The sequence below is a fragment of the Nyctereutes procyonoides genome, unplaced genomic scaffold (assembly GCF_905146905.1).
Source record: "Nyctereutes procyonoides isolate TBG_1078 unplaced genomic scaffold, NYPRO_anot_genome, whole genome shotgun sequence".
Classification (NCBI taxonomy): Eukaryota; Metazoa; Chordata; class Mammalia; order Carnivora; family Canidae; genus Nyctereutes; species Nyctereutes procyonoides.
The window spans coordinates 18,473,447-18,498,207 of NW_026575048.1; the positions used below are offsets into that span (position 1 = coordinate 18,473,447).

The window sequence follows — 24,761 nt, forward strand, 5'->3', positions numbered from 1 at the left end:
TGCGTATCTCAATTTACTTGATCTTTCCTAAATCAAGGTAGTGCCCCTTTTGGTCAGGCACCCTTAAAATCCACTGCCGCATATTTTCCCCAGGTTTTTCTAACAGTTTAGAAAATTTAAGAATTCATTTTGAGTATGATTACCCACTTGCTGATTCTGATTCTGCAGATCATCCTCTGGCTCATGATGAGTCTGACACAGTAAGGCCTAGAACACAGGGGAGCAGAATTTTTTCCTTAGGCAAAGAGAACACTAAAAGTCACCCCTCTCCTAATTGTATGTAGACCTAGATCACACAGGTAAACCATATATCTCTAGTATTCGTTTGCAAAATGTCCATTTATTTGAAACAACCTAGGGTGGTGTTGGATTGGGCAGTTTAAAGCTCCATGTGCATGGGTGCGGCCTCTCCCTGGGCTCTCCTCCTCCATGACCTCCCCCACCCTTGACATCCCTAATCCCTTAGATCCCTGATCTAAGGGGCATCCAGGGAAGTGGGGCTCAGGTTTCAGCCCAGTACTTTAGTCTGGTTTTACAAGGACACTCCCTTTTCCTCTCTTACAATCCTCGGTTCACTGGTTCACTGGCTGGCAGTGGGTTAGTGGTGGGTTAGAGGTCCCAGTGGCCAGGCACTCCACGGAGACCTGCGGGGGCTCCAGGGGTGTGGGGTGGCAGTCAGGGGTGGGGGTGGGGCCCTCCATGGTGCAATGGTGGCATGGCAGGAGTAGAGGGTGGCCCAGGCCGGGCAGGTGACCCCATGGCAACATGTGGAGGAAGCATCATGACCCTTTTCAAAACCCAGGTGCCAAGGGTTTCTTTCCGTTTATTTTATTTAGCAACTCTACCACGTGGCAGAGCCAGGATTCAAACCCTTTCTGCCTAAGTCTCTTCAGTTTACTCTCTCCCTTCAGGAATTCTATTACCTGTGGCTTCCAAGAAAGTGCCCACCTATGGTGAACATTTCAGACCAGAGAAATTAAAAGAATGGCCAGAGCCCCAGTCAGTTGCTTTCATAGAGGTAAAGGAAAGTGGGGTCTTGGGATGTCAGTTATTTGGGCGATAGGACATTAATCCCTTGAGAACTATGTTGTCTCAGTCATGGTTGTAGTGACTACAGAACCAGGACAGTGCCTGGTGGAGGCTAGACACTGGAAAAAATGCACTGAATGGGAATGAATGATCCAGGATCAAATATGGCTCAAAGTGTGGTCTGAGTGTCCCCCACTGTGGCTGCAGGAGGTTCAGGCAGGTGCCCCTGAGCCCAGGCTGCACTTGCCAGTGAATTCTGATACTTAAGGGTCTGGGTAAAACAATGATATCCTCATAAAGAACGTTTCATTATTTTATGTGATCCTATAATGTGTCTCACTGTAAAGAAAAGCTTTTGGATATTTCCTTCCTTTTGCTGTGCTAGCACAAAAAGTGATGAGACCTTTAATATTTGTGTGTGTGTGCACGGAAAGCTGTGGGTTTCAAAAGTGCTGCCAGAAATCCTTAACACCTTCCTTACTGTTTTCTGGTGAAATCACGAAGAAGGAGGTATCGAAGGCAAAAACTGTTTCCTTAAAAAAGGGGGTCAAAAGTCAGATGCCTGACTAACAGTATTTATAACTCTTGCCAATAATGTTAATAGGATGACTAAAAAAATGTAGTTGTCTAAGATGTTGGTTAAAGTAGATGTTTCTACTTCTCCAAATCTATTGCTTTATTCTGTTTGTGGCATCAGTGGAAAACATTTAATTGACTTTTTCAGTTGCTGTCCTAAAATAAGTCTAAGAAGGCTTTAAAGCAAGATTCTGCTTATATTATCAAGAGTGTTATTTTGAAGACCCAAATAGCTGTCTGAATATTATTTTAGATTTCATTTGAAGGTGTTAAATGTATGGATAAAACTACAACTCTCCTTTTTGAGATCTCTCTTATTCCCAGATTTGTTTTTTGAGTTTGGGGTTCAGTTTGTTTTGATGCATTCATTGTGGCAGAACTGCACAAGAGCCAGAGATTGAATACCATAGTTTTAAGAACCTGTATCTTTTTACACTAGTTCTTTTAGGTAATCGCATTTCTCTTCCAGATACTAGATTTTTATTACCTCCCCATTTGTTCCTTATAAGCATAAAAGCTAGAGAAGATGGTGGCAAGTGAAAAGCCCTAAGGTAAGATTTTAAGTGCATCAGCTGTACCCAAACCCATAGTGGAAACAGCATGTCACTAGATGTAAGTCCATCTTAGTCCTTGGCCAGGAACTGCCACTGTCTTTTCTTGACTAAAAAAGAGGTTTTGACTTATAAAGAGACCTAGCAGAAGTCAGGAACTTCAAGGGCCCTTTACAACATAACTAGTGAATGCCTGAAAAGAGGATTCATTTGATAGAGGATCCCTTTAGTTAGTAAGCTTTCTTAGTACTTAAAAAAAATGATTTCGTGGTCTGATATGTAAGGCATTTGTTTCAGAATACTCTGGGTTGGGGGGCAGGGGAGAGTGAACAAGAATTTAGATGAACTAAGATTTACTCTGAATTGATATTGATTATTGAACCTGGGTGATGGATTCACAGAGAATCATGTTTGAAAATTTCCTTAATAAAAAGTTACAAAATATTCTTTGAGGTACAGGTGGTAGTTACACAGTAAAACGACTGGTAAAATACAATGGACTTTGTCATTCTGGTTGGTTTCTTCAGGATTTATGTCTTAATATTCAATTCTGTAATTTTAGGCATTAGCTAGAGAAGACATTGATGAAGCTGTACATGTGATATTATTTAGAGAAAATTATGTTGCGAAGGTAAGAGTTGGCTACAGACTGTGGACCCTAAGTGTGTTCTAGGTAAGCAAGAGTGCTGCAGAGCAGCATGGCCAAGAGGATGTTACTGTGTCACAGAGCTTCTTCATTTTGCTGGGAGAAGGAGCCTCTTCTGATTCATTTATTTGTACAGCATAGATCTGAGATTGCGCCACCTCCTTGCAGGATCACAGAGAGGTCAGGATTCCTAGATCTGGCTGTAAGGGATCTGAGAGATTGTTCTCACTGCTTCCACTATTTGTTCTAGTACCAAATAGAAATTCTTTCTGACTAAAACTCACCTCTTTTTCATTTGTTCCCACATCACATGGAGATATGTAAAACCATCAGAAATAGTATTTAAGGGTAATGACTAATTAGTACTGAGTTACTATGAAATTAATAAAGGAGTTTTTTCTTTTTCTTTTTTTTTTTTTGGAGAGGTAGAGAGCGAGTATGAGGTGGGGGGGAGAGATTTTTTTTAAAGATTTACTTATGTTTGAGAACGAGAGTGTGAGTGGGGGGAAGGGCAGAGGGAGAGAATCTCAAGCAGACTCCCCACTGAGCTTGCAGCCTCATGCTGGGCTTGATTTCATGATCCTGAGATCATGACCTGAGCTGAAAACAAGAGTCAAACACTTTTTTTTTAAAGATTTACTTATTTATTTATTCATGATAGACACAGAGATTGAGAGAGAGGCAGAGACACAGAAGGAGGGAGAAGTGGGCTCCATGCCGGGAGCCCGACATGGGACTCGATCCTGGGACTCCAGGATTGTGCCCTGGGCCAAAGGCAGGCACCAAACTGCTGAGCCACCCAGGGATCCCTAAGAGTCAAACACTTAACAGACTCAGACACCTCAGTGCCCCAATAAACTTAAAGGAGTTTTAATTTAAATAATATATTCATTTACTTTAGAGAAAGAGTAAGTCAGGGGAAGGGCAGAGAGAGAGAGAAACTTCAAGCAGACTCCCTGAGGATCCCTATGAGGGACTCCATCTCATGACCTATGAGATTGTGACCTGAGCCGAAACCAAGAGTCCGATGCTTAACTCACTGAGCCACCCAGGTGCCCCAAAGGAATTTTAGTTTAATTTAATTTTTTTAGGAATTTTAATTTTAATGAGAGAGTGAAGTTTAGAGTTAAAATGATACTTTAACATTTGTATTGTAATTTATAATTTATAAAGGAAGTTCACATATATTCTCATTTGAGCATCAAAAAAGGTAGGTGGGATTGCTCTCCTGTAGATTCAGAGAGAGGCCCTGCTGGAGCAAGTCTAATGCTCTTTCTATTATACCAATTTTGTCACAGACTTTACTGATGATGGAGGCTGGAGACATGCAAGGGTGATAGGAACTCTTTGAAATCTTTAAAAAGAAGCAAGAGGTTCATGAATTAGAAATAGTTTGGATGTGGTGTAACCTGAAGGCACACTCTGGTTTAGAACTTTTTCTGGGTTCTTCTTCCTCTATGCTCTCAGGTTCTCTTCCTGAACTTTACTATGTTCTTCAGTTATCTTATGCGAGGACCTTGTGATCTGAATATGTTGAGAGCTTAGGAGTGGAAATAAGTGTTTCCTCCTCTTACTCAAATGAGGGTAAGTGGAAAACTTCTTAATAATTTGTTTTCCTTGTTTGTATCATTTCATTAGAGATTGGATACATATTCTCAACATCTGGATATTTTTAAGGAAAGAAGAAAAGAGATGTTACATAAAAAATGGATTGAAAATGTTGCAGAGCCTCTTCAGCAGAGAATCACAGACAAATAATTTAATACAGAGGGTTGGAAAAAATGAAACAAAATTTTAAATATTTTTAAAAGCACACCAATAAAAGGGTACTGTGAGGTTTTTTTTTTAAATAAAGTATAATTTATAGAATCAAGCCAACATTTTCACTGGTTATTCAAACAGTCCTAACATTTTTGTGTTTATGATGAATTCCTGGAATTGTAATACACCCTACACATTTTTAAACTTGGAGTTTCAGAAGGAGAGAATAGAAGTATTGATTTGGAACTAGATTTATCAGGAATGCTTTTAGGTAAATGTAAAGAGAAGAGCAGCTTAAACCGTAAGGACATTTATTATTTACTTAACAAGAAATCGAGAGGTAGGAGGTTTTCTGGTGGGTTCTGGCAGCATAACAATGTCATTAATCACCCATGTTTTTTCCTATAATTCTTTTCTGCTATCTTAATATTTTCAGTTTTTCCTCATCACTCTTATATTTGCAAGCACATTTGATTACTTACAGCTTCAGGTGTTAGATCTGTCTGTGCTCAAGGCAGGAAGAAGGGGTGAGGAATGGTGCCAGGGTACCCTTTTCTTATACCTGATTCCTTGACCTGGAAGCTAGAAGAGTCCCCAGAAACTCCTAGCAGATTTCCCCTTAGGTCTCATTGTCTATAACTGAGTCACATCACAAGTGCTGGGTAAAATCTTAAAAAAAAAAAAAAAAAAAAAAAAAAAGCGTGCATGAGAGAGCATGAGTGGGAGTTGGGAGGGGCAGAAGGAGAGGGAGAAGCAGACTCCCCACTCAGCAGGGAGCCTGATGCGGGACTCAATCCCAGGACCCTGAGATAATGACCTGAGCCAAAGGCAGATGCTCAACTGACTGAGCCACCCAGGTGCCCCTAAGTGTGAGTGGTTTTATATGACAATTAATTCAGTGTAGAGTCGACTGACTTCTAAGAAATCATCTGGGCTCTTAGGCTATATTAAGGAAGGTGGTACTTACAGTGGGAAGCATCAAAACCTCCCCTCCCCCTCACCATTGCTATCTTGTCACTCCTGATTCACACTGTAGAAGGGACTTCACCAGTTGCGGAACCATTTAGAAGAGGGTGGAGGCTTGACAACACTTCATGAGAGGAAGAGTGGGAAGGAATATAGGATATTTAGCCTGAGGAAGAGATGACAGGAGAGAGAATGAAAACTTTAAAAGGCTGACATATTGGTGATGTCATTAGATAAATTTTGCTTCGGGGGTAGAGAACTAGTATCTCTTCCTGGCAGTGACAAGGCAGATTTCAGCTCTGCCTGTAGACAGACTGGTGGTAAGAATGACCAAAAGAGAAGAAAGTTCTCAGATTATGGCTAGTTGATGACTTCAGACTAAAGCTTGATGATTACTTCTCCCAAAGGTGATGGGCTCTCATTGGAGTCTAAATTACTTCTGAGGTTTCTTCTAACCCTTTGAATCGATGATTTTATATAAAAACAGAATAAAGCATTTGGCTCTTTGAATCTTGCAAAACATGTCTGTATGCAGTGATTTGCTCTTAGGTGTGATTTTTTTCTTTCTAAAGGAAATTGTATTTGGAGACCTTTATGATACTGAAGTATACAACCCTTTTTATATGACAAAAAAGGACCCAAATTATGGAAAGGTAAGTGAGATTCATTCATTCATTCACTTTTAGAAGCTCTAGGGTTGGGAGAAACCTAGTCAATTTAGAAGTCTTGTAATTACTCTGTATTCATTAAAAAATCTACAAAAGCATTTCCTCTGAGTTTTAGAATAGGAACCCGCAGTAATTTCACCTACTGAGGAATTTACAAGTGTGTGATAATCTTTCTGTTCTTTCATTTCTCCACTCACATTAAGCAAACTGGAAGCCCAGGAGGGAGAGGAAGACATGGACAGCGAGTGGAGTGGCGGTGACAGGTGTCACAGAATCAGGGCAGGGAGCCATGGCCCAAGAGGCAAAGCTTCTTTCTGTGGGAGGCAGAAGGAGGGATTCAGGAAAAGCTGCCCAGAGAACCAGTAGTTGGGCTTGTAATACATTTACGCATTTTAAACTTGCCAATATAGGAGTTAATTTTGAGTTGAAGGTTCCAGTTTTTTACTCCTGTGTAGCAAAAGTAGCCAACTGGTATTATAAGTCATTAAAAAAAATGTGTGTGTGGCTCTGAAGAGGGAAGTGCTTTGTTTTGCTTGTTCCAGAAAACAAAGGCAGATCATTGTTACGAAGATAAGAAGGCTCTTTGGCCCTGAGAGACTCACTAATATGATGTTTGTCAGTCATTTTGCTGCCTCACTTATTCAGGAACTGTTTACCTCATACATATTTTGGGGACCAGTATTGGGTCAGGTGTATGGGGGAAAGTAAAGAATGGAAAAATGGCCCCTAGTCTAAAGCCTATAATGAGGAATGAGGAGGAGACAGCTACCTTTCTCTGCAATCTCTGTACCCCAGTGTCTCAACACTCATCCATACTGAGGCTCACCTGCCCTCCTGTTCTCACGGACCCTTAAAGACTGGTCGTCAGGTCTCCCAGTAGCACTCTTACTCCCAGGCCACTTAGGAGCACTGCCTTGTGCTCCTTTTTTTTTAAGATTTTATTTCTTTGGGATCCCTGGGTGGCGCAGCGGTTTGGCGCCTGCCTTTGGCCCAGGGCGTGATCCTGGAGACCCGGGATCGAATCCCACGTCGAGCTCCCAGTGCATGGAGCCTGCTTCTCCCTCTGCCTATGCATATGTCTCTGCCTCTCTCTCTCTCCCTGTGTGACTATGACTATCATAAATAAAAAAAAAAAAAAAATTAAAAAAAAAAAAAAGATTTTATTTCTTTATTCATGAGAGACACAGAGAGGCAGACATAGGCAGAGAGAGAAGCAGGCTCCATGCAGGGAGCCCGATGTGAGACTCGATCCCGGGTCTCCAGGATCACACCCTGGGCTGAAGGCAGACGCCAAACCACTGAGCCACCCAGGCATCCCCATCTTGTGTTCCTAAAGCATCCTGATATTTCTCATGACTAGATTGTCACTGTGTGCGACTTTTATTCTAGACTGAGAGGTCCTTGAGGACAGGAGCTCAATGGAATGTGGCGCACGATGTTGTCAGCAAATATGTATTGACTGGTACAGTGATGCAGTAGGATTCTTTTTTTTTTTTTTTTTTTTTTTTTTTTGCAGTAGGATTCTTGACAGAGTTTGTTGCTTTTATCTGGATGATAGAGGTCAGTCACTTATGGCTCAGTGAAATGTCCTGAAGTAAGACAGATGACGTTTCTTTCCCTGCTCTGCGGATTGACATTATTCGTGGTCCTTATTCTTTGGTGTACAGTAGGATCATACTTGAATGCTTAAGATAGATTTAGCTTAATACAAACTGTACTGGGATCCTCAGTTATTTTTCTTGTAGGTTATGATCTCATCAGTTTGTGATCCTCTGTTTAGAAGACAGCAAGAGATGGATGAAGAGAGCTGTTTTTTAATATAAGACAGGTACTTTTGTGATCACTGGGCTTTATTTTTTAGAGATTCCTAATTGTCCAGTGATTTCCTACCCCAAGAGTGACTGGAGTTGACTTTAAGAGTGTTTAGATTTTTTTTTTATTTTCCTGTAGGAAAACGATATATATTAAAGAGTTTATTTTTTTTAAAGATTTATTCATGATAGACAGAGAGAGAGAGAGAGAGAGAGAGAGGCAGAGACACAGGCAGAGAGAGAAGCAGGCTCCATGCCGGGAGTCTGACGCAGGACTCAATCCCAGGACTCCAGGATCGCACCCTGGGCCAAAGGCAGGCGCTAAACCGCTGAATCACCCAGGGATCACCCATTAAAAGAGTTTAAAAGACAGAGAAGGCCAGGCTTTATGCCAAACTGCCCCAATTCACTTTTACTCTATATAGTGTTATTCCAGAAGAGCAGCATTAAGCCTCTGCGAGGTCTGAAACAAGCAAAACTCATAGAAAATGCAGGTAAGGGTGCACTAACTAACAAATCTTACACTCTCCATAGTTTTGCCTTTTACAGAATGTCATATGGGTAGAATCAGACAATATATATAGAGCCTTTTCCAGGTTTTACCTTCATCCTTAAAGGATGTTTCCGAAGGATTAAGAATGTTTGGTTGGCAATTATTTTCCTTTGACACGTATCCTGCTGTATTTTTAAAAAATTCTACCCAGAAGATGATTTTAATCAACATATAGGAGCTTGATAAAATCCATTCATACTTGTAGGATAGCACCCCGCTTTTAAAAGCTGGTCCCAGGGTACTAACTGAATTTCCCAGTGAATGTTACTAATAGCTAATTTATTTGTCTTCTTCCTATGATAACACTTCAAAGATTTTTTCCCACACATTTTATTTTTTTATAAGTGTTTTAATCACCCAGTGTTCATCATGACAAGTACACTCCTCAATCTGTATCACCTATTTAGTCCATCCTCTAACCCGCCTCCCCTCTGGTAACCATCAGTTTGTTCTCTATAGTTAAGAGTCTGTTTCTTGGGTTGTCTGTTTCTTTCTTTTTTCCCCATTGCTCATTTGATTCTTAAGTTCTATATATAAGTGAATTCATAAGGTATTTGTCTTTCTCTGACTTATTTTACTTAGCATTATACTCTCTGGCTTCACCCATGTTGTTGCAAGTGGCAAGACTTCATTCTTTTTTTATGGCTGAATAATAATTCCATTACACATGTACACACACACACACACACACACACACACACACACACACCACATCTTCTCTATCCATTCATTTATCAATGGACACTTGAGCTGCTTCCATATCTTGGCTGTTGTAATTAATGCTGCTATAAATCTGTAAATATAGGGGTACACATGTCCCATTGAATTAGTGTTTTTGTAATCTTTGGGTAAATACCCAGGAGTGCAGTTGCCAGATCGTAGGGTAGTTCTATTTGAGGAACCTCCATGCTGTTTTTCACAGTGGTATACCAGTTTGCATTTTCCCACTAACAAGGTAGGAGGATTCCTTTTCCCTCACATCCCTGCCAATGCCTGTTGTTTCTTCTGTTGTTGATTTTAGCCACTATGACAGTTCCAAGGTGATAGCTCATTGTAGTTTTGATTTGCATTGTGATGATGAACATCTTTCATGTGTCTTGGTCATCTGTATGTCAGGAATAAATCCCTCTTGGTTGTGGTGAATAGTTTTTTTTAATGTATCATTGGATTTGGTTTGCTAATATTTTGTTGAGGATTTTTGCATTTATGTTCATCAGAGATATTGGACTATAGTTTTTTTGGTGATATTTTTATCAGATTTTGGTATCAGTGTAATGCTGGCCTCATAGAATGAATTTAGAAGTTTTTTTCCTTATCTATTTTTAGAATAGTTTGTCTCCTCCCCATGTTTTAAGTATAGGGCGTCATATTTTACACTCTTTCATTTTCTGAATTCCTTGACTGATTTTTTACAGAAATACTCATTTTTACTGCTTTTGTATTTCCTGCCTTCATACTGTCATTTGTTGTTTTTCTTTTCTTTTTTTTTTAAAGATTTTATTTATTTATTCATGAGAGACTCAGAGAGAGACAGAGACATAGGCAGAGGAATAAGTAGGCTCCATGCAGGGAGCCTGATGTGGCACTTGATCCCGGGACTCTGGGATCATGCCCTGAGCCAAAGGCAAATGCTCAACCACTGAGTCACCCAGGCATCCCTGTTGTTTTTCCATTCAGTCTCCTTTAATACTTCTTGGTGGGCTGGCTTAGTGGCCATGAACTCCTTTGGTTTTTGTTTGTCTGGGAAACTTATGTTTATTCATTATTTTTAATTAGGGTCCATGCCCAACTTGGAGCCCAACCCAGGACTTGAACTCATGATCCTGAGATCAAGACTTGAACTGAGAGCAAGAGTCAGACTCTTAACCAACTGAGCCACCCAGGCACTCCTGTCTTGGAAACTCTTTCTCTCCTCCTAGTCTTGTTGGATAGAGTATTCTTGGCTGCAGGTTTTTCCCATTCACTTTGAATATATCATGCCACTCTTTCTGATTTGGAAGCTTTCTGCTGAAAAATCCAGTGATGTGGTTTCCTTTGTATGTAACTTTCTTCTTTGGTATTGCTGCTTTTAATATTTTTCTTTATTACTATATTTTGCCATTTTGATGACAATGTGATCTGCTTTTTTGATTTTGTTGGGGGTTCTCTGTGCCTTCTGGATCCAGATATCTGTTTCCTGCCCTAAATTAGGGAAGTTTTCATCTATTATTTATTCAAATGAATTTTATGCCCCCCTTTCTCTTTTCTTCTAGTAGGACTCCTGTAATACAATTGTTATGTTTGATAGTCACTGAATTCTCTAAGTCTGTTCTTGTTTTGCATAATTCTTTTTTCTCTGTTTTGTTCAGCTTAATTACTTTCCATCACTCTGTATTCTAGTTCATTAATTCATTCCTCTGTTCCAGCCTGTTGTTCATTCCATCAAGTGTGTGTTTCATTTTGTTTATTGAGCACGTTATCTCTATGTTATTCCTTATCTCAGTGTTAATTATCTCATAGATATCTCCATTGTTTTCTCAAGTTCATTGTGTATTCTTTTGAATATTCCTTTAAATTCTCTATTAGCAAAAAAAAAATTGTCTATTAGCCGTATTATTTATCTCTTTTGCTTAGATCTCTGGCTATGGCCTTGTCCTATTCTTTCATTTGGGACAAATTTTTCTGTCTTCTCATTTTGAGAAGATTCTATGCTTGTTTCTGTGTGTTATGAAAATCAGCTACACCTCCTGTTCTTGAGGGTAATCGTCTTATGAAGAAGAGGTCTATAATGCCCTGCTGTGCAGTATTTCCTGTTCCCCAGGGCCTGGCACTTCCAAGAGTGTCTCCAGTGTGTTCTGTGTGTGCTCTGCTCTTTTGTCATGACTACTTTATCCTTCAGGCCAGTCATCTCCAGAGGCTCTCTGCCTGTTGTGGGCAGTGTTTGGTCCCTGGCCTGAATGTGGTGTGTTTTAGGTGTGCTCTGGTCTGCTTGTTAAATGAGACCTGTCACCACTACCCCTGGAACTTAGGCTCTGCAAAAACTGCTGGGTCAGGAAATGTGGTATTGGCAGAAATTTGGACCCATCTTGAGGAGGAAGCCTGATGCACTGGGACTAAGGGAAGCATGACTTTAGAAAGGGCAGTTCCACTGGAGCACAGGGTGGGGCAGGGGTTGGTGTAAGCAAGTTAGGTAGCAAGTGTCACGGTTCTCACAGGAGGCCCTGTGCTCATGCTGAGGGATAGGGGAGGGAAATGGTGCTAGCTAGTTCCTTTTTTTCCTGGAGGGACCTGTGAATGCTGCCCCTTTAGGACACATTCTGAGATAAACAACTAATTTCTCCACTGTGTGTCCCAGGTGCTCTTCAGATCACTGTTTCCATGCCCTATATCTGCAGGCTGGTTGCCCTGCCTTCTCTCTAAGAGCACCCCCAATGTCTTCTAAGCTCTCCCAGAGCCAATTATGCTGACTTTTATTTATTTATTTATTTTCCAAGTATGCTGACTTTTAGAACTCCAGGCTTTAAATCATGAAATTTGGCCACTTCTGCTTTCCAAGCTAGTTACTGTGGGGATTCGTTTTCCCCCTGTGGGCCTCTGTTAGTCTGCCTCTCATCCTTCTCCACTACCACATCTCCCTTCCCAATGGCCACAATCTGTTTTTTTCCCAACCGAGTCTCTTCCTACTTTCTTTGATGCGGCCTCTTTTCTACCTTTATTTGTGGAGGTTGTTCTGCCAGTCTTAAGGTTGACTTTTGGGGTACTTAGGATGATTTGATAGTTATCTAGTTGTATTTGTGGGACAAAGTGAGCCTAGGGTCTTCCTCTGCCACCATGTTCTCCTTCCTCCTATCCTACTGTCTTTTACTCTTTCAGTTGAAAACTCAACTGCTAGACTCACTATTGATCCTTTGAAGAAAACTATCATTCTCTAGATGCTTTAAATTTTTTCTTGTTGTCTAATTTTCTGTAGTTTCATATGATGTTTCTAGATGTGAGTTTTCTTTTATTTATCCAACTTGGGATTCGTAGGTTTTCTTGTACCTGTAAATCGATATCTTTAATTAGTTCTGGGACATTCTCATTTTATTTTTGTTTATTTTTATTTCTCATTTTTTGTTTTGTTTATTACCTTTGCCATTCTCTCCCTACTCTCTATGGTACTCCAGTTAAATATAAGATTTTCTCACTGTATCCTGTCTTTTTGGATACTCCTTTTTGTGTGTATTTTTAATCTTTTTTTTGTTACTTTATACTTGATTTAGATATTTTACTAATTATCTCTTCAGTTGTATCTAATAATCTTTTGATAAGCTCATCAGTAAGCTATTTTCAGGAGTTATTTTTATAGTTCTAGCATTTTATTTCATTCTTTTTCAGATAGGTTTGGGGAAGGCTGTCTGAATTCAGGGTCTGGAAGGTCTCCATCGCCTACCAGGGACCTTATCCCAACCCACTGTTTGACTTGCTTACTACTGAGAGGGAGGTGTTGAGAGCAAGGTTAACTACTCAGCTGCTAAGATAGGAAGGTTAACTACCCAACTGCTAAGATAGCAACCATACCTGGGAGAAAAAAATCCACCAAGGATATGCTGGGACCATGGAGGAGTCAGTCTATACCCTGCTACCCAAGGTTGGCAAGTTCCCCCAACAGAGAAGATAGTCAGAGATTGCCAGCTCATTCTGAGATAGCTCTTTCCTCTCTGAAATTGTCCAATGACTTTAAGATTATGAATTTTTTTTAAGGGTGGTGGTAGTCAATATTCTGTTTTTCTAGTTGTTGCAGCAGGAGTGTTGGCCTGTGCAAACTTGTAAGTCCTAAAAAAAAAAGTAGAAGTCCTGTTGTGCTCTCTTGATATTTCCTTTTTGTCTCTGATCCTGGATTTTGCTGGCATGAACAATGCTACTTTCTGTTTCCAATTCTGACTTGGAAGTTTTATGTTTTATTTCTGCTATCTTGGCTTCTTTATAAATTTTAACATTTTAATTGAAACATCAATGATTATGTAACTCACTATCCTCCAGGAAGGCAAAGGCTATATTTCCACATCTCCCCCCCTTCTTGCTCCTCAGCTCTTTCAATGGTCTCCTCCCCTTTAGTCTGGTATCCTCTGGGGAATTCTTCACCTTGAAGCTGGAGGAGTCTCTCTGAAGTGATCAACCGTCTCCAACTGAAACCCTTCAGAAGTTTCCCATAACCCTTACAATGAAGTCCAGACTTTTAACATAGCACATTAGGTGCTGTCTGGGTCCTGCCATCCTTTCTATCTTCATCTAAAAAAATTCCTTTCTCTTAAAGAAAAGAAAGAAACTACAAAAAATCAGGGTCAGATCAGCACAGTTATAAGTGCCTGAACTGCCACACTGGTTCATGCCTCTGCCTCTTCTTTGCATTGCTGGCCATCCCAACCCTGGCAAAAGAGGAAATTATCACCTGGGGATATACTGCCACACTCTCCATTTGCCTTTTCCTACCCCAGCAATCCCCTGAGGGCAGGGACTGTGTCGTCTTTATCTTGGTGTTCCCAGCACTTAGCTGGAATGCAGTGGAGGATGAGAAAATGCTTGTTGAAGGAAGGAAGGGAGGAATGGAGAAGTGAATGGAGGAATGAAGGAGAGGCTTATATGCTGTTATAGGCCTGGGCTTCCCAGGGCAGGGATGGGACAGCCCTGGGGAGACCCTCAGGGAGGATACACCTAGAGGTGCCTCCACATGGCTGCTCAGTAAAGTAAGGACTTAAAGACAAGGTGATTATATTAGAGTTTAATTACAATTAATTACAGAAAAACAGAATCCTTTTTTTTTTTAAGATTTTTTATTTATTTGACAGAGAGTGTGCATGTATAGTGGAAGTGGGAGAGGGCAAAGCAGGCTCCCTGCTGGATGCAGGACTCAGTCCCAGGAACTGAGCCAAAGGCAGGTATTTATTATTTATTTTTATTTTTAAAAAAGATTTTATTTATTAATTCATGAGAGACAGAGAGAGAGAGAGAGAGGCAGAGACACAGGCAGAGGGAGAAGTAGGCTCCATGCAGGGAGCCTGATGCAGGACTCGATCCCAGGACTCCAGGACTGCGCCCTGGGCGGAAGGCAGGCGCTAAACCACTGAGCCACCCAGGGATCCCAAGGCAGGTGTTTAACCAACTGAGCCATCCAGATGCCCCAAAAGCAGAATCACTCTTACATTAAAAAAAAAAAAAGGCAGTGGGGGGCAGGTGGCAATTTTGGAGACTTGGTAGGTTAGAAAGCAGTGGTCTATTATGGGAGCCATGGTCACTGTCTCAGCCCATTTGACTGCTATAACAGAACTCCAGAGACTGGGGGCCTTATAAATAAACGAACTTTCTCATAGTTCTGGAGGCTGTAAGTGCAGGAGAAGGTGCTGGCAGATTCAGTGTCTAGTCCTTAGGTGGCACCTTCTTGCTGTGTTCTCATATGGTGGGGGGGGGGGGCGCGAGGGAGCTTTCTAGGGCCTCTTTCATAGGGGCACTCATCTCATTCATGAAGGCCGTGTCCTTGTGACCTACTCATCTCCCAAAGGCCCCACATCCTAATGCCATCACACTGGGGGTTAGGTTTCAACATATTAATTTGTGGGGACCATAGCAGTCAGAAGGACAGCCAGGCTGCTTAAGGGACTAAGAGCCATGTCCTCTCCTCTTTGGGACTTTGTGCCTTTCATCAGAGCTGCTTTGTGAAGTTGCTTCCTTTCTCTGCACACTGGCTTTCTCTGTGTTCTTATGCATGTACTGGAAGATGGGTGCCCCAGGCCTGCCTGAGTTTCTGGTGTGAGCACTCCAAGACTGCCTGGAAGCTACCTGGTCCCACTTACAACTGTAGGGCCCAAGGCTCTGGACCAGGTACTTCAGCCATGGGCAGAGAAGGGTCACATGACTCATGGTCCATCTAGTGGTTGTGCCAACAGGTGTGGGTGGGGCAGGCTGCCTGATGGACAGCCACCAAGTGATGTCTACTCAGGCCTGCCTTTTCATGAAGTGAGTACTGAGTTTGCAAAATTAATGTTCTGTTCAGACAATTATTGAACAATACAATTGTTTTTATGGAGTTACTTTTTTAAAAAATTATTCATGAGAAACAGAGAGAGAGAGGGAGAGAGAGAGGGAGAGGCAGAGACACAGGCAGAGGGAGAAGCAGGCTCCTCGCAGGGAGCCACATGTGGGACTTGATCCCGGATCCCAGGATTACGACCTGAGCCGAAGGCAGGCGCCAACCACTTAGCCACCCAGGTGTCCGTGAAGTTATTTTTTTTAATGTTTTTCTTTGCAGTCCTGAAAAACTTACCTATACAGAAAATATCTGCCTGATAAAGAGAACAAGACTACCGACCTACGAATAAAAGGGATGAGAAGAATTGTGTGGTGAGCAGAAGAGATCTTGGGGGCAAGGGGGAAGATCAGGTGGGTGGCAAGAGTTTGCAACATGCACAGGATAGCAGACCCTGATATTGAAATCTGAATCATTGACAAATCCCTCCTTCTCCCATGGGTTCTGCAGGGCAGAGAAGGCAGGAGCCAAAGAAGGGAGTGAAAAAGAGGATGCAGAAGAGGCTTTATTTTATGCACAAGTAATGATGGGTTTGCTTCTGGGCTCTGTGCTGCTGCATATGGGCAGCCAGAGGCAGGGAACCTGAGGCTCTAGAAACTCAGAAAAGGAGCATTTTGGTGAATGCTGGGGGGACAGACTATGCCCTTTTAAGATGAGAGAAACCCTGGCCACAGTGTTCTGCCCTCTAAGATTTCTTTTCTCTTCTGCCATTTTTCTAGCATTCATACATCCAAACCAGACCAAAAGATTTGTTTTCCTTAGTAGTCATAATAGGTGGGGATGTTCTGAAATGAAATTTATACTAAAAATTAGGCCAAATGATAGTTTCAATACATGAAGGTTTTTGTTTTTTTAAAGATTTTACTTCTTTGAGAGAGGGAGATACAGAAAGTGAGCATGAGCAGGGGGAGGGGCAGAGAGAAGAGAAGCAGGCGCCCTGCTGAGCAGGGAACCCAATGCAGGGCTCCATCCCAGGACCCTGGGAACATGATCTGAGCCAAAGGTAGGTATCTAACTGACTGAGCCACCCAAGCGGCCCCATGAAAGTCATTTCATATGTAAGCATTTTCCACACACAGGTTTCTTTTTTTTTTTTTTCAAAGATTTTGTTTATTCATGAGAGACAGAGAGACAGAGGCAGAGACACAAGCAGAGGGAGAAGCAGGCTCCATGCAGAGAGCCCAGTGTAGGACTCGATCCCAGGACCCTGGGATCACGCCCTGGGCTGAAGGCAGATGCTCAACAGCTGAGCCACCCAGGGTCCCATCCACACACAGGTTTCTTATTAAGAGCTCACAATCTGATTGGCACATGAATAGCTCCTGCTCTCTCTTCCCTTCCACCCTCTTATCTCCCACATCCTATATCCTAATGCCCCAGGGTGAGGACACTTCCAGAGAAGCCTTCAGGTACTTGGGAACTGTACCCCCCTCTTGCCTCCAGCACATAGAGGACGAGGGACTAGTTCTTCTGCATAGCATGAAAATCTTGTGAGATAGTTTATGACCTAAGTCCTACCCAATCCCACTGTTTTCCCCAGTCTCTCAGAGAGAAACAGATTCTCCATATATGGTAAGTTTCCATACCACTTCCCTCAGCAGTTGTCTCTGTGAATAATTCTGAGAGCCAAGCCCCTCAGTCAGTTCTGAATGGGACCGCAGTCAGCTCAGCTCTTCTGGCAGGTAACCTAACCGCTGTTACCAAGAGAGTCAGAAAATGGACTATGGTTTACACACAAGAGAAGTTTCTCGCTCAGGTACCAGAATGGGGTAGATTGGCAGGCTGTTCCTCTTTGATGCAGCCTTTCAGGACTCTGATGGAACCTTTGTCATCTTCAGTGCCCAGATTCCAAGGCTGCCCTGGGGAAATCATTCCTGTCAACCGGAGAAGGTAAGAGGGCCCCTCACTGCTCTCAGCACAATGGCAGGGAAAGCAAGTGTTTTGTGGATAGCTGGTCATCTCTGCTTCACCAGTAAAAGGTTAGTACCATGTGGAGTCCAAAGATATGGAAAGCCTTGGCTGGGAGTTGAAGACATCAGAGGAGCAGGGGAGCAGGGAGGGGAAGGCTGCTTGGAAGGTCTCAGCTCAGGGTTGAGTGTTGGGTAGGATCCTCCGAGGCCTTCCTCCCTGCCCCCGTAAGCTCCTCTTCCCTACCCTACACTTAGCCCTTCCCTCTGTTCATAGGTTTGAGGAACCAGTGTAGACCGCAATCCTGGGTGGCTGGGGAAGGCCAGCAGAGGCAGGGGGAACAGCCTGTGGAAATAAGAGTGATGACAGCAGAGGTCCTGGGGAGGCTGCCAGGAATCGTGCTAGCTGTAAGGAGGCCACTGGCAATAAGTCTTCGCTGGGCTTTAGTTTGTAGTGTCTGTGCAATGGTAAAATGCTGCCAACAGGTTTCCTCTCTCCAGACATGTGAGAAATAACCAAATAATAATAGTTACCATTTAGTGAGCACTTGTGAACTGGGAACTGTGTGAGGTGTTTTATTCCATGTAAAAGTTTTCACAGCAAGATGGTAATATTATTCTCATTACATGAAGCGTAGAGGGGGTTCAGCAGCTTGTTCAAGGTCAGCTGCATAGTCTCGATTCCAGGTTCAGGCCCTCTGGTGCCAAATCACTGGGCTGCTCACCAGAGCACACTCCCTCCTCGCCCCTGTAATGTCAGTCACACTGCTCAGGATTTGGGTCCCTTTCAGAGGGTGGTTATCTTGCTGGTCTGCCACAGTGTCCTGATCCTGAAGAGCACTGAGGGAGGGGGTTGGCGCTTGCTGGGCACCCCTCAGGTCTCCTCAGTTCTTCCCTGGGGGATGCAAGTAGGCTAAGGACACACCCCCTTCCCTCACCCTTCAGAAAATTGGGCTCACGTCTCAGGAGAGAACTTGGTTTCTTAAGGGACAGTAGCTTCATTCCCAGGTCAAAGTGGGTGACTGGAGTTGCTAGGAGTACGGACATTGAATGTGCTCTAAAGTTACCTAGAAGTTGTCTGACTTACATCCTGCAGGCTCCTCTGTTCTGAATCTGAACGGAACCCTGACATATGTAGACACAGAGAAATGGCTCTAGCCACGGTTCAGCTCATTGAAAATTCAAGTCTTGGGAAAAGGATTATTCTGTAGCTTGAGTCACAAGTAATCCCAGAGCTGGTTTTAAGCCAGCCTGACCCATCAGTAAAGGCCTCAGGCTTTGGAGGTCAGCCAGTCAGAGGCAGACATGGACATCGACCCATACCTGCCTCCGAGACCAACACATAACTTGCTTCCCAAGACCCTATGGGAGACGCTGTATGAGATCAGTGAGGCTGTGCCTGACTGGCCAAACTTTTACCTTAATATGTCCAGTTGTTTTGGTTTCAGATGTTGAGTGAGCGTCTCTTCTGTTGACAATGGGGCCATATTTCTTTTACATCTAAATTTTAACAAATCAGTGCCCAGGATTAATACCTGGAATGATGGATTTTTCTTTTTTACTTGAATATTCTGAGTTATGTTTTCTAGCCTTTTTTTTGCCCAATGATTATGTTGAGACAGAAACGGCGGCTGGGGTGAGGGACATCAGAATCTTTCCTCATACTCCCAGGGCATCAGGGCTCCCGCAGCCTGCATGGTTCTTTCCAAAAGACAGATCCTTGTCCCGCTGTACACATTAACCCAGGGACTTAGTGGGTAAGACCTTATTTTTATCAATATTCAAAACAAATTTCATACTCCAAATCCAGAGCCCCAGCAAGCAGCTCTGAGAGGAGAGGTGATAGGAGGGAGAGGTGTTGCTGGAGCTGAGGCGGAAGATGAGTAAGTTACCTCTGAGTTTCCTGCTCATCCTTGGGAGCAGAAGGACCCACAGAGCGCAGGAGTCTAGTGGTCAAAGAACCCAAGCCCCAGAGTCCAGAGCAAGTCAGAGAGGCTCCGGGCTCCTAGGCGCTCCCCCTCCCCACCCAGTCCTTGGATTTTACCACTGTCAGCAGAACGGATTGGTTTCATCACAAGGAACCCCTGAACTTACCTTTTAAGAGCCTTTTAGGTGGAAAGTAAATCAAATTTGCAAAGAAGTTACATTCATAAACTTATATTTTTATTCTCTTTCTGTACATATTGGCAATGATAAAGCTTAAAGATGCATGTCCTATGAAATATGCAAAAACAAGGAATTTACATAAATAATTTATACTTCAGAAAATTAAAGTTGAAAAATATTTCCATATCATTAGAGTTCACAGTATTTAAAGTAAATCAAGCTTTCCCCTTTATATTTCAAACTCTATTGTCTCAGCAGAGATGACAAAGTCTAACTGGGAATAGAATGATCAAGTCTGTGTCTTCATTCAGTGCACGAGCAGACCTACTTCACTATCAGGCTGTGCGCACGCCCAGGCTGCAGTGTTTCTCCCCCATCCTCCACCTCCTGAGCGCCTGTGACCCGGCACAGGTGGAATGGCTACCACCTGACGGGGCACATTCGACCAAGTGGTAGTGTCTGGTGTTCTGATGCCTCATTTCCACTTAATACTTTTTATAGCCCTGAAAATGGAAACCCTGGCATCTAAACACAGCCAAAGATGTTAACACTAATACAAGGCACTGTGCTATGGGTTTGGTTTATTTATAGGAAAGATCATGTTTGCATAGATTGCTAGCAATTTAGTGTGCAATAAAATAGCCCCGGCGTGCGTGGCCTGTGATGGATGAAGCTGTGTGGTGCTCCTTCGGCCCAGGAGCAGCACCGTCCGTCCGGCTCTAGCCCCAGCCTTTTGGGTAGATCCCTGAGGCCCCTACAGGAGAGTTTTTTGCTCAAAAAGCTGCAGGTCAAAGCGGACCCAGACCTCCCCAGTGGGGACCTCATGCAGCAGCAGTCGGCGGGTTGTGGGGCCTTTGCTTTCCTGTTCTGTGCGAATTTTTGCCACTGGAACTTCAGTACGACCCAGGAAATCTGGTGAATAGACATGTGAGAGTCAAAGTTTCTTCTTTATAAAAATTGTTAAACTACCCAAGGAGGAGTGTCTAAAAACATTCTTAAAACTTTCAAATCCAGAACAATTAACTTCTTTTGCTTAGTGGCTATTCGATACTGTGAATAGATGTGTGCAGAACGAGAGGACTTTGGGAGGGAAACTGCTTCTGAAACTGCCTCTTTGGGATCCAAGGCCCTTCAGTCAGAAAATGTGTTACCCTCTCAGTAGGTGCTGGGAGCAGGGCTGCTATTAGGAGTGTAGGTTGTGACTGGGGTCCATATCGGAAACACACTGGAGGCCAACCTTTACCCATGAGAGGACCTCCCCCAGCTCTGCTTCCCACATGAGCAGTGGGTGCCCATGGGGTTGTGTCATTTTCCTTAGGTGTCATGGGGTAAAAATAAAGCCAAGTACCCTGGATCTAGACCCCAAATTTTAGAGTACTGGGGAAGCTCTGGATTCCCTGGTCAATTTATACTTTACCATCTGGTGAAAACTGATCTCTGTCAAACATGGTGAGACACAGCACATCTTGGTAGAGATCCTTAATAAAGAACTGGCAGTTAAAATTCCATTTGGGATTGAGTGTGTCCGGGAGGGTTCTGGTGGTATAGCTCTGGGAGCCCATGCTGATTTCACAGTATGGATTGCTCTTTCCTGAACAAAAACAAACCAAAGACGCATGTGGCATGTGTAGGTAAAATAAAAGACAACACGACCTTCCTTGAGCAGAGGCAGGATCCAAACGGATGCTTCTCTGTAAACCATGACAGCAGGAGCCACTGTCGGAGCCTCGTGGTCTCCGTGTCCCCAGTGCTGACAGCCTCATAAGCCTGGGAGCAACTGTGTGGTCTCTGACACCCCAACTGTTTCCCCATGAGCTTGGGCAAGTGTCAGTGCAACTTCTTAGAAGCACTGAGGAGGGAGGCACTAGTACTTATTGGGAAAACACAGTGGTCCAACAACCATCACTTGAAACATGGATTTTTAAAAAGGCATCCCATTATTCAATGTCCAGAAGAGTCCTCAGCAAAGAACAGGGTAGTTACCACATCTGTTGAATGAAAGAAGCATTTACCATTTGGTTTACAGGCTTTTAATTCTGTAGCTTCGATGACCTGCACCATCAGACGCCCAATGCCTGAGGTCTTTTGAGAGCGAGCTACAAAAGAGGAAGGACAAGTCTTGTTAGTTTCTTCTCTGAGCATGCAGGTGGTGCGCTGATGACGCTGCACTGTAGGTACAGTCTAACCAACCCTAACACGCCCCAGTGTCCCCTGCAGTGGCACCGGGCCTGGCAGCCCAGCATCTGGCTGGTCTGTGCCTTGGCCCAGGCTGTCACCTGCTGTGATACCTTGTCCACTGTTTCTGCCTGTCTGCATCCTTACCTGGCCTTGAAGATGCACCCCCAACTCAGCCCCCACCCCCGCCCTCTCCACACATCCATTATCCCCAGCTCTTGAGTGTCCTGCAGCCTGCGGGTTCAGAAATTCTGAGTCCTAACAGTCTCCTCTGCCAGGAGAGGCCGCTGCAGAGCTTGTGTTGTATATGCAGCCTTGTATTAACCCTCGGTTGCCTGGCAAATGGTAATACTAATAAAATAATACATTATACCCATTCAGCATTTAAAGGGCAGCCCGGGTGGCTCAGCGGTTTAGTGCCACCTTCAGTCCAGGGTGTGATCCTAGGGACCCAGGATTGAGTCCCACATCGGGTTCACTGCATGGAGCCTGCTTCTCCCTCTGCCTCTCTCTCTCTCTCTCTCTCTCATGAATAAATAAATAAAATCTTTAAAAAATAAATAAAAAATAAAAGCAGTTAACATTTATTGGATACTTTGTGTTAGGCACCTGTGCTAGACCTCTACATAAGTTTTATTTAAGCCGTACCTTATGCCATATGGTAGTTGTTTAGAACTACCATCTCCACACACCAGAGAACAGAGGCTGAGAAAGGACTATAACCTGCCCATGTCACAAAGGCTACCTGTGGCAAGGTAAGAAATTCACCACCAGGTACTAAAGTCTGTTAGCCACCCACCATCTTTCCAATTACATGTAAACATGTCAGCTTATAAAGCGGTTTCACTTAAGATTTTGTTCTACTTGAGGGTGTGCTCCAAACCCTTCCATATGGAGGGAAAGAAGTCTGTGAACTCAGATTATCTTGTAAATATGAAGTTAAGCAGGTTTTGCCCTCAAGGATTTAAAAATGAACAAAAAGGCTGGTTGGTGAGCTACTGATTTTTCAAAACTAGGGCAACTAAACTTTCTCTATGAGAAGTGGCCCCAGTTCCCCTTAAATGCAGGGCGGGGCAGTATTCATCTTTAGAGGCCTGTTAGGACCAGCACAGGGCTTGGCACAGAGTAAGTAATAAATTTCTAGAGAATTGAACACATAGAAAATGCATAACAGTATGTACAGACATTGATGTTAAGCAAAACTAATAGAAAAACTCTGATTTACATCTTTTACCAATTAAGAGATTATTATATGCTTTACAAATCATTCAGTTGTTGATTTTTTCAATAGCAAGCATTTTAAGTACCATTAAAACACGATTCAATCAGCAAAGGCCAATTTACACATACCTTTCAAGAGTATATAACAAAATTAGGGAAACCTGAATAAAAAAAACAGAGTTGCAGCTATAGCAGCCAGGAACATGAGAGGGAGGACTGGATAGGGAAGGCCTGGGCGTGGGTGTGGGCAGGGGTTCAGAGGCGGTTTGTTCCGTCAGGCAGTGGTGGTATGGGCAAGGCAGAGGGAAAAGGAGAAGAGGGGCTGCGTAACAGGTAATGCTGGGGATGCACCCTGAGTCTGGGTTAAGAATTTGTCCTTAATTTGGGAGGCAACAAGGAAGATGCTTAAGCAGGGAGATTCAGCCCTATAAGAATACTCTGGGAATGAAGGGGATGGGTGATGGGGCCCCTCGTGCCTGTGCCATCAGGAAAGGACCGGGACATGGGAAGAGAATGATAGAAGGTGTGCAACTCAGCCTCTGAGAAGTGGAGCATGAGGGCTGAGAGATGCTTCTAGTCCATGTGGCCAGGACAACACTGCCATCCACGGAACTGCTCAGGAGGAGGTGCCAAGGTGCGAAGCCCAGCAGGTAGACGGGAGAAGTGAGGTGTATGTAGAGTGTGGGGTCAGGGAAGCAGCCCAGCAGGACTTTCATGAAATTGAGAGAGAGGCTTAGGCAAGGGCGGAGCTCCAGGTACAACAGGAGGAGGATCCTTGACTTCCTGCCACTGGGTGCAGGGGGCTCAGAAGGGGAGATGAGTCAAGCCCTGGGTTAGGTCACTGGTGTCAAGTGAGGGAGCCATCTGCACAGGATAGGAACAGCAAGTGGGATGAAGGGCTGGTGATGGGGAGGAGAGCCTTGAGATCCAGGCACTGTTGTCCAGAGAGGATGGGTGGATGTGGAGGAGGGCTGGGGCTGGGGCAGAGGCTGCGGTCAGAGAGAAGGCACAGAGCTGAAGGCAAACAGGCCACAGACGTGAAGTTGGGTGAAGCAAAATGGACCAAGCAGAAGTGGGCTTGGTTTTGCAGAGGACCCTCTTCCTTTGCCGCAGACAGAAGGGAGGTCCTGGGGCTGGCACTGGATGCCCCTCGCCGTGTAGTGGCTAGGGGGCTCAGGGAGGTCCCATGGGCGGCAGCAGCCAAGTGGGCTCTGCTGTCTGGTCCCCCAGCAAGTCTGGTCTTTCAGGCTGTCCCTGTTTAGTCCCCTCACTGCAGGGGCAGCAGCAGCTTGTGTCCTGAGGGTGGGACCTCACCCCTCCCTGGGGTCCCCTGGCAGCTGCTCCCAACTCCCCAGGCACCACCAACTACCTTGATAAGCTTTTTCCCGTTTCTTCTTTTCCGTATCGATGTACTGCTCAGATGCCGCCTTGATCTTCTGGACCCAGGCAGTCCTGGAGAAGAAGAACACAGCCTTGGGGCAGCTTTCCCACACACCTCACAGGCTCAACCAGGAGCTCCAAAGCTCTATGCTCCTTCTTCACGCCTGTGCTAACCTTGGCTTTGACAAATTTCCAATCATAGACCTAATATTAGTTGAACTGAAAGACTTATTTGCTAGTTGAAGATTAAGCTGAGACTTTCTAGACAGTTACTGCTTATAAAACACCAGGCACTTGCACTGTGCTGCTCTGCCCACCCCCCAAATAGAAGATGCAGTGTGCCCCATCAGTGGCAATTCAGCATGACAG

The 24,761-nt window shown here is 43.8% G+C and overlaps 2 protein-coding genes across 9 annotated transcripts in view; one reads left to right on the top strand and one right to left on the bottom strand.

Annotated features, from left to right (window-relative positions):
- The window catches only part of LOC129510907 (protein FAM228B-like), a 43,860-nt gene extending 26,374 nt beyond the window's left edge, over positions 1 to 17,486 (top strand). Inside the window, exons 9-11 of the mRNA XM_055327227.1 lie at positions 6,102 to 6,182; positions 15,826 to 15,917; positions 17,442 to 17,486. Of these exons, the coding sequence (XP_055183202.1) occupies positions 6,102 to 6,182; positions 15,826 to 15,831 (87 nt within the window). The 3' untranslated portion in view covers positions 15,832 to 15,917; positions 17,442 to 17,486. The remainder of the gene's footprint in view (positions 1 to 6,101; positions 6,183 to 15,825; positions 15,918 to 17,441) is intronic.
- Positions 17,487 to 19,651: 2,165 nt separating this feature from the next.
- The window catches only part of ITSN2 (intersectin 2), a 128,006-nt gene continuing 122,896 nt past the window's right edge, over positions 19,652 to 24,761 (bottom strand). For all 8 annotated transcript variants that reach the window (XM_055327238.1, XM_055327232.1, XM_055327235.1 and 5 more), the window contains 4 exons: positions 24,382 to 24,464; positions 21,629 to 21,712; positions 21,034 to 21,207; positions 19,652 to 20,528 (listed from right to left, as the gene is read on the bottom strand). In XM_055327238.1, coding sequence (XP_055183213.1) covers positions 20,371 to 20,528; positions 21,034 to 21,207; positions 21,629 to 21,712; positions 24,382 to 24,464 — 499 coding nt within the window. In that variant the 3' untranslated portion in view covers positions 19,652 to 20,370. The remainder of the gene's footprint in view (positions 20,529 to 21,033; positions 21,208 to 21,628; positions 21,713 to 24,381; positions 24,465 to 24,761) is intronic.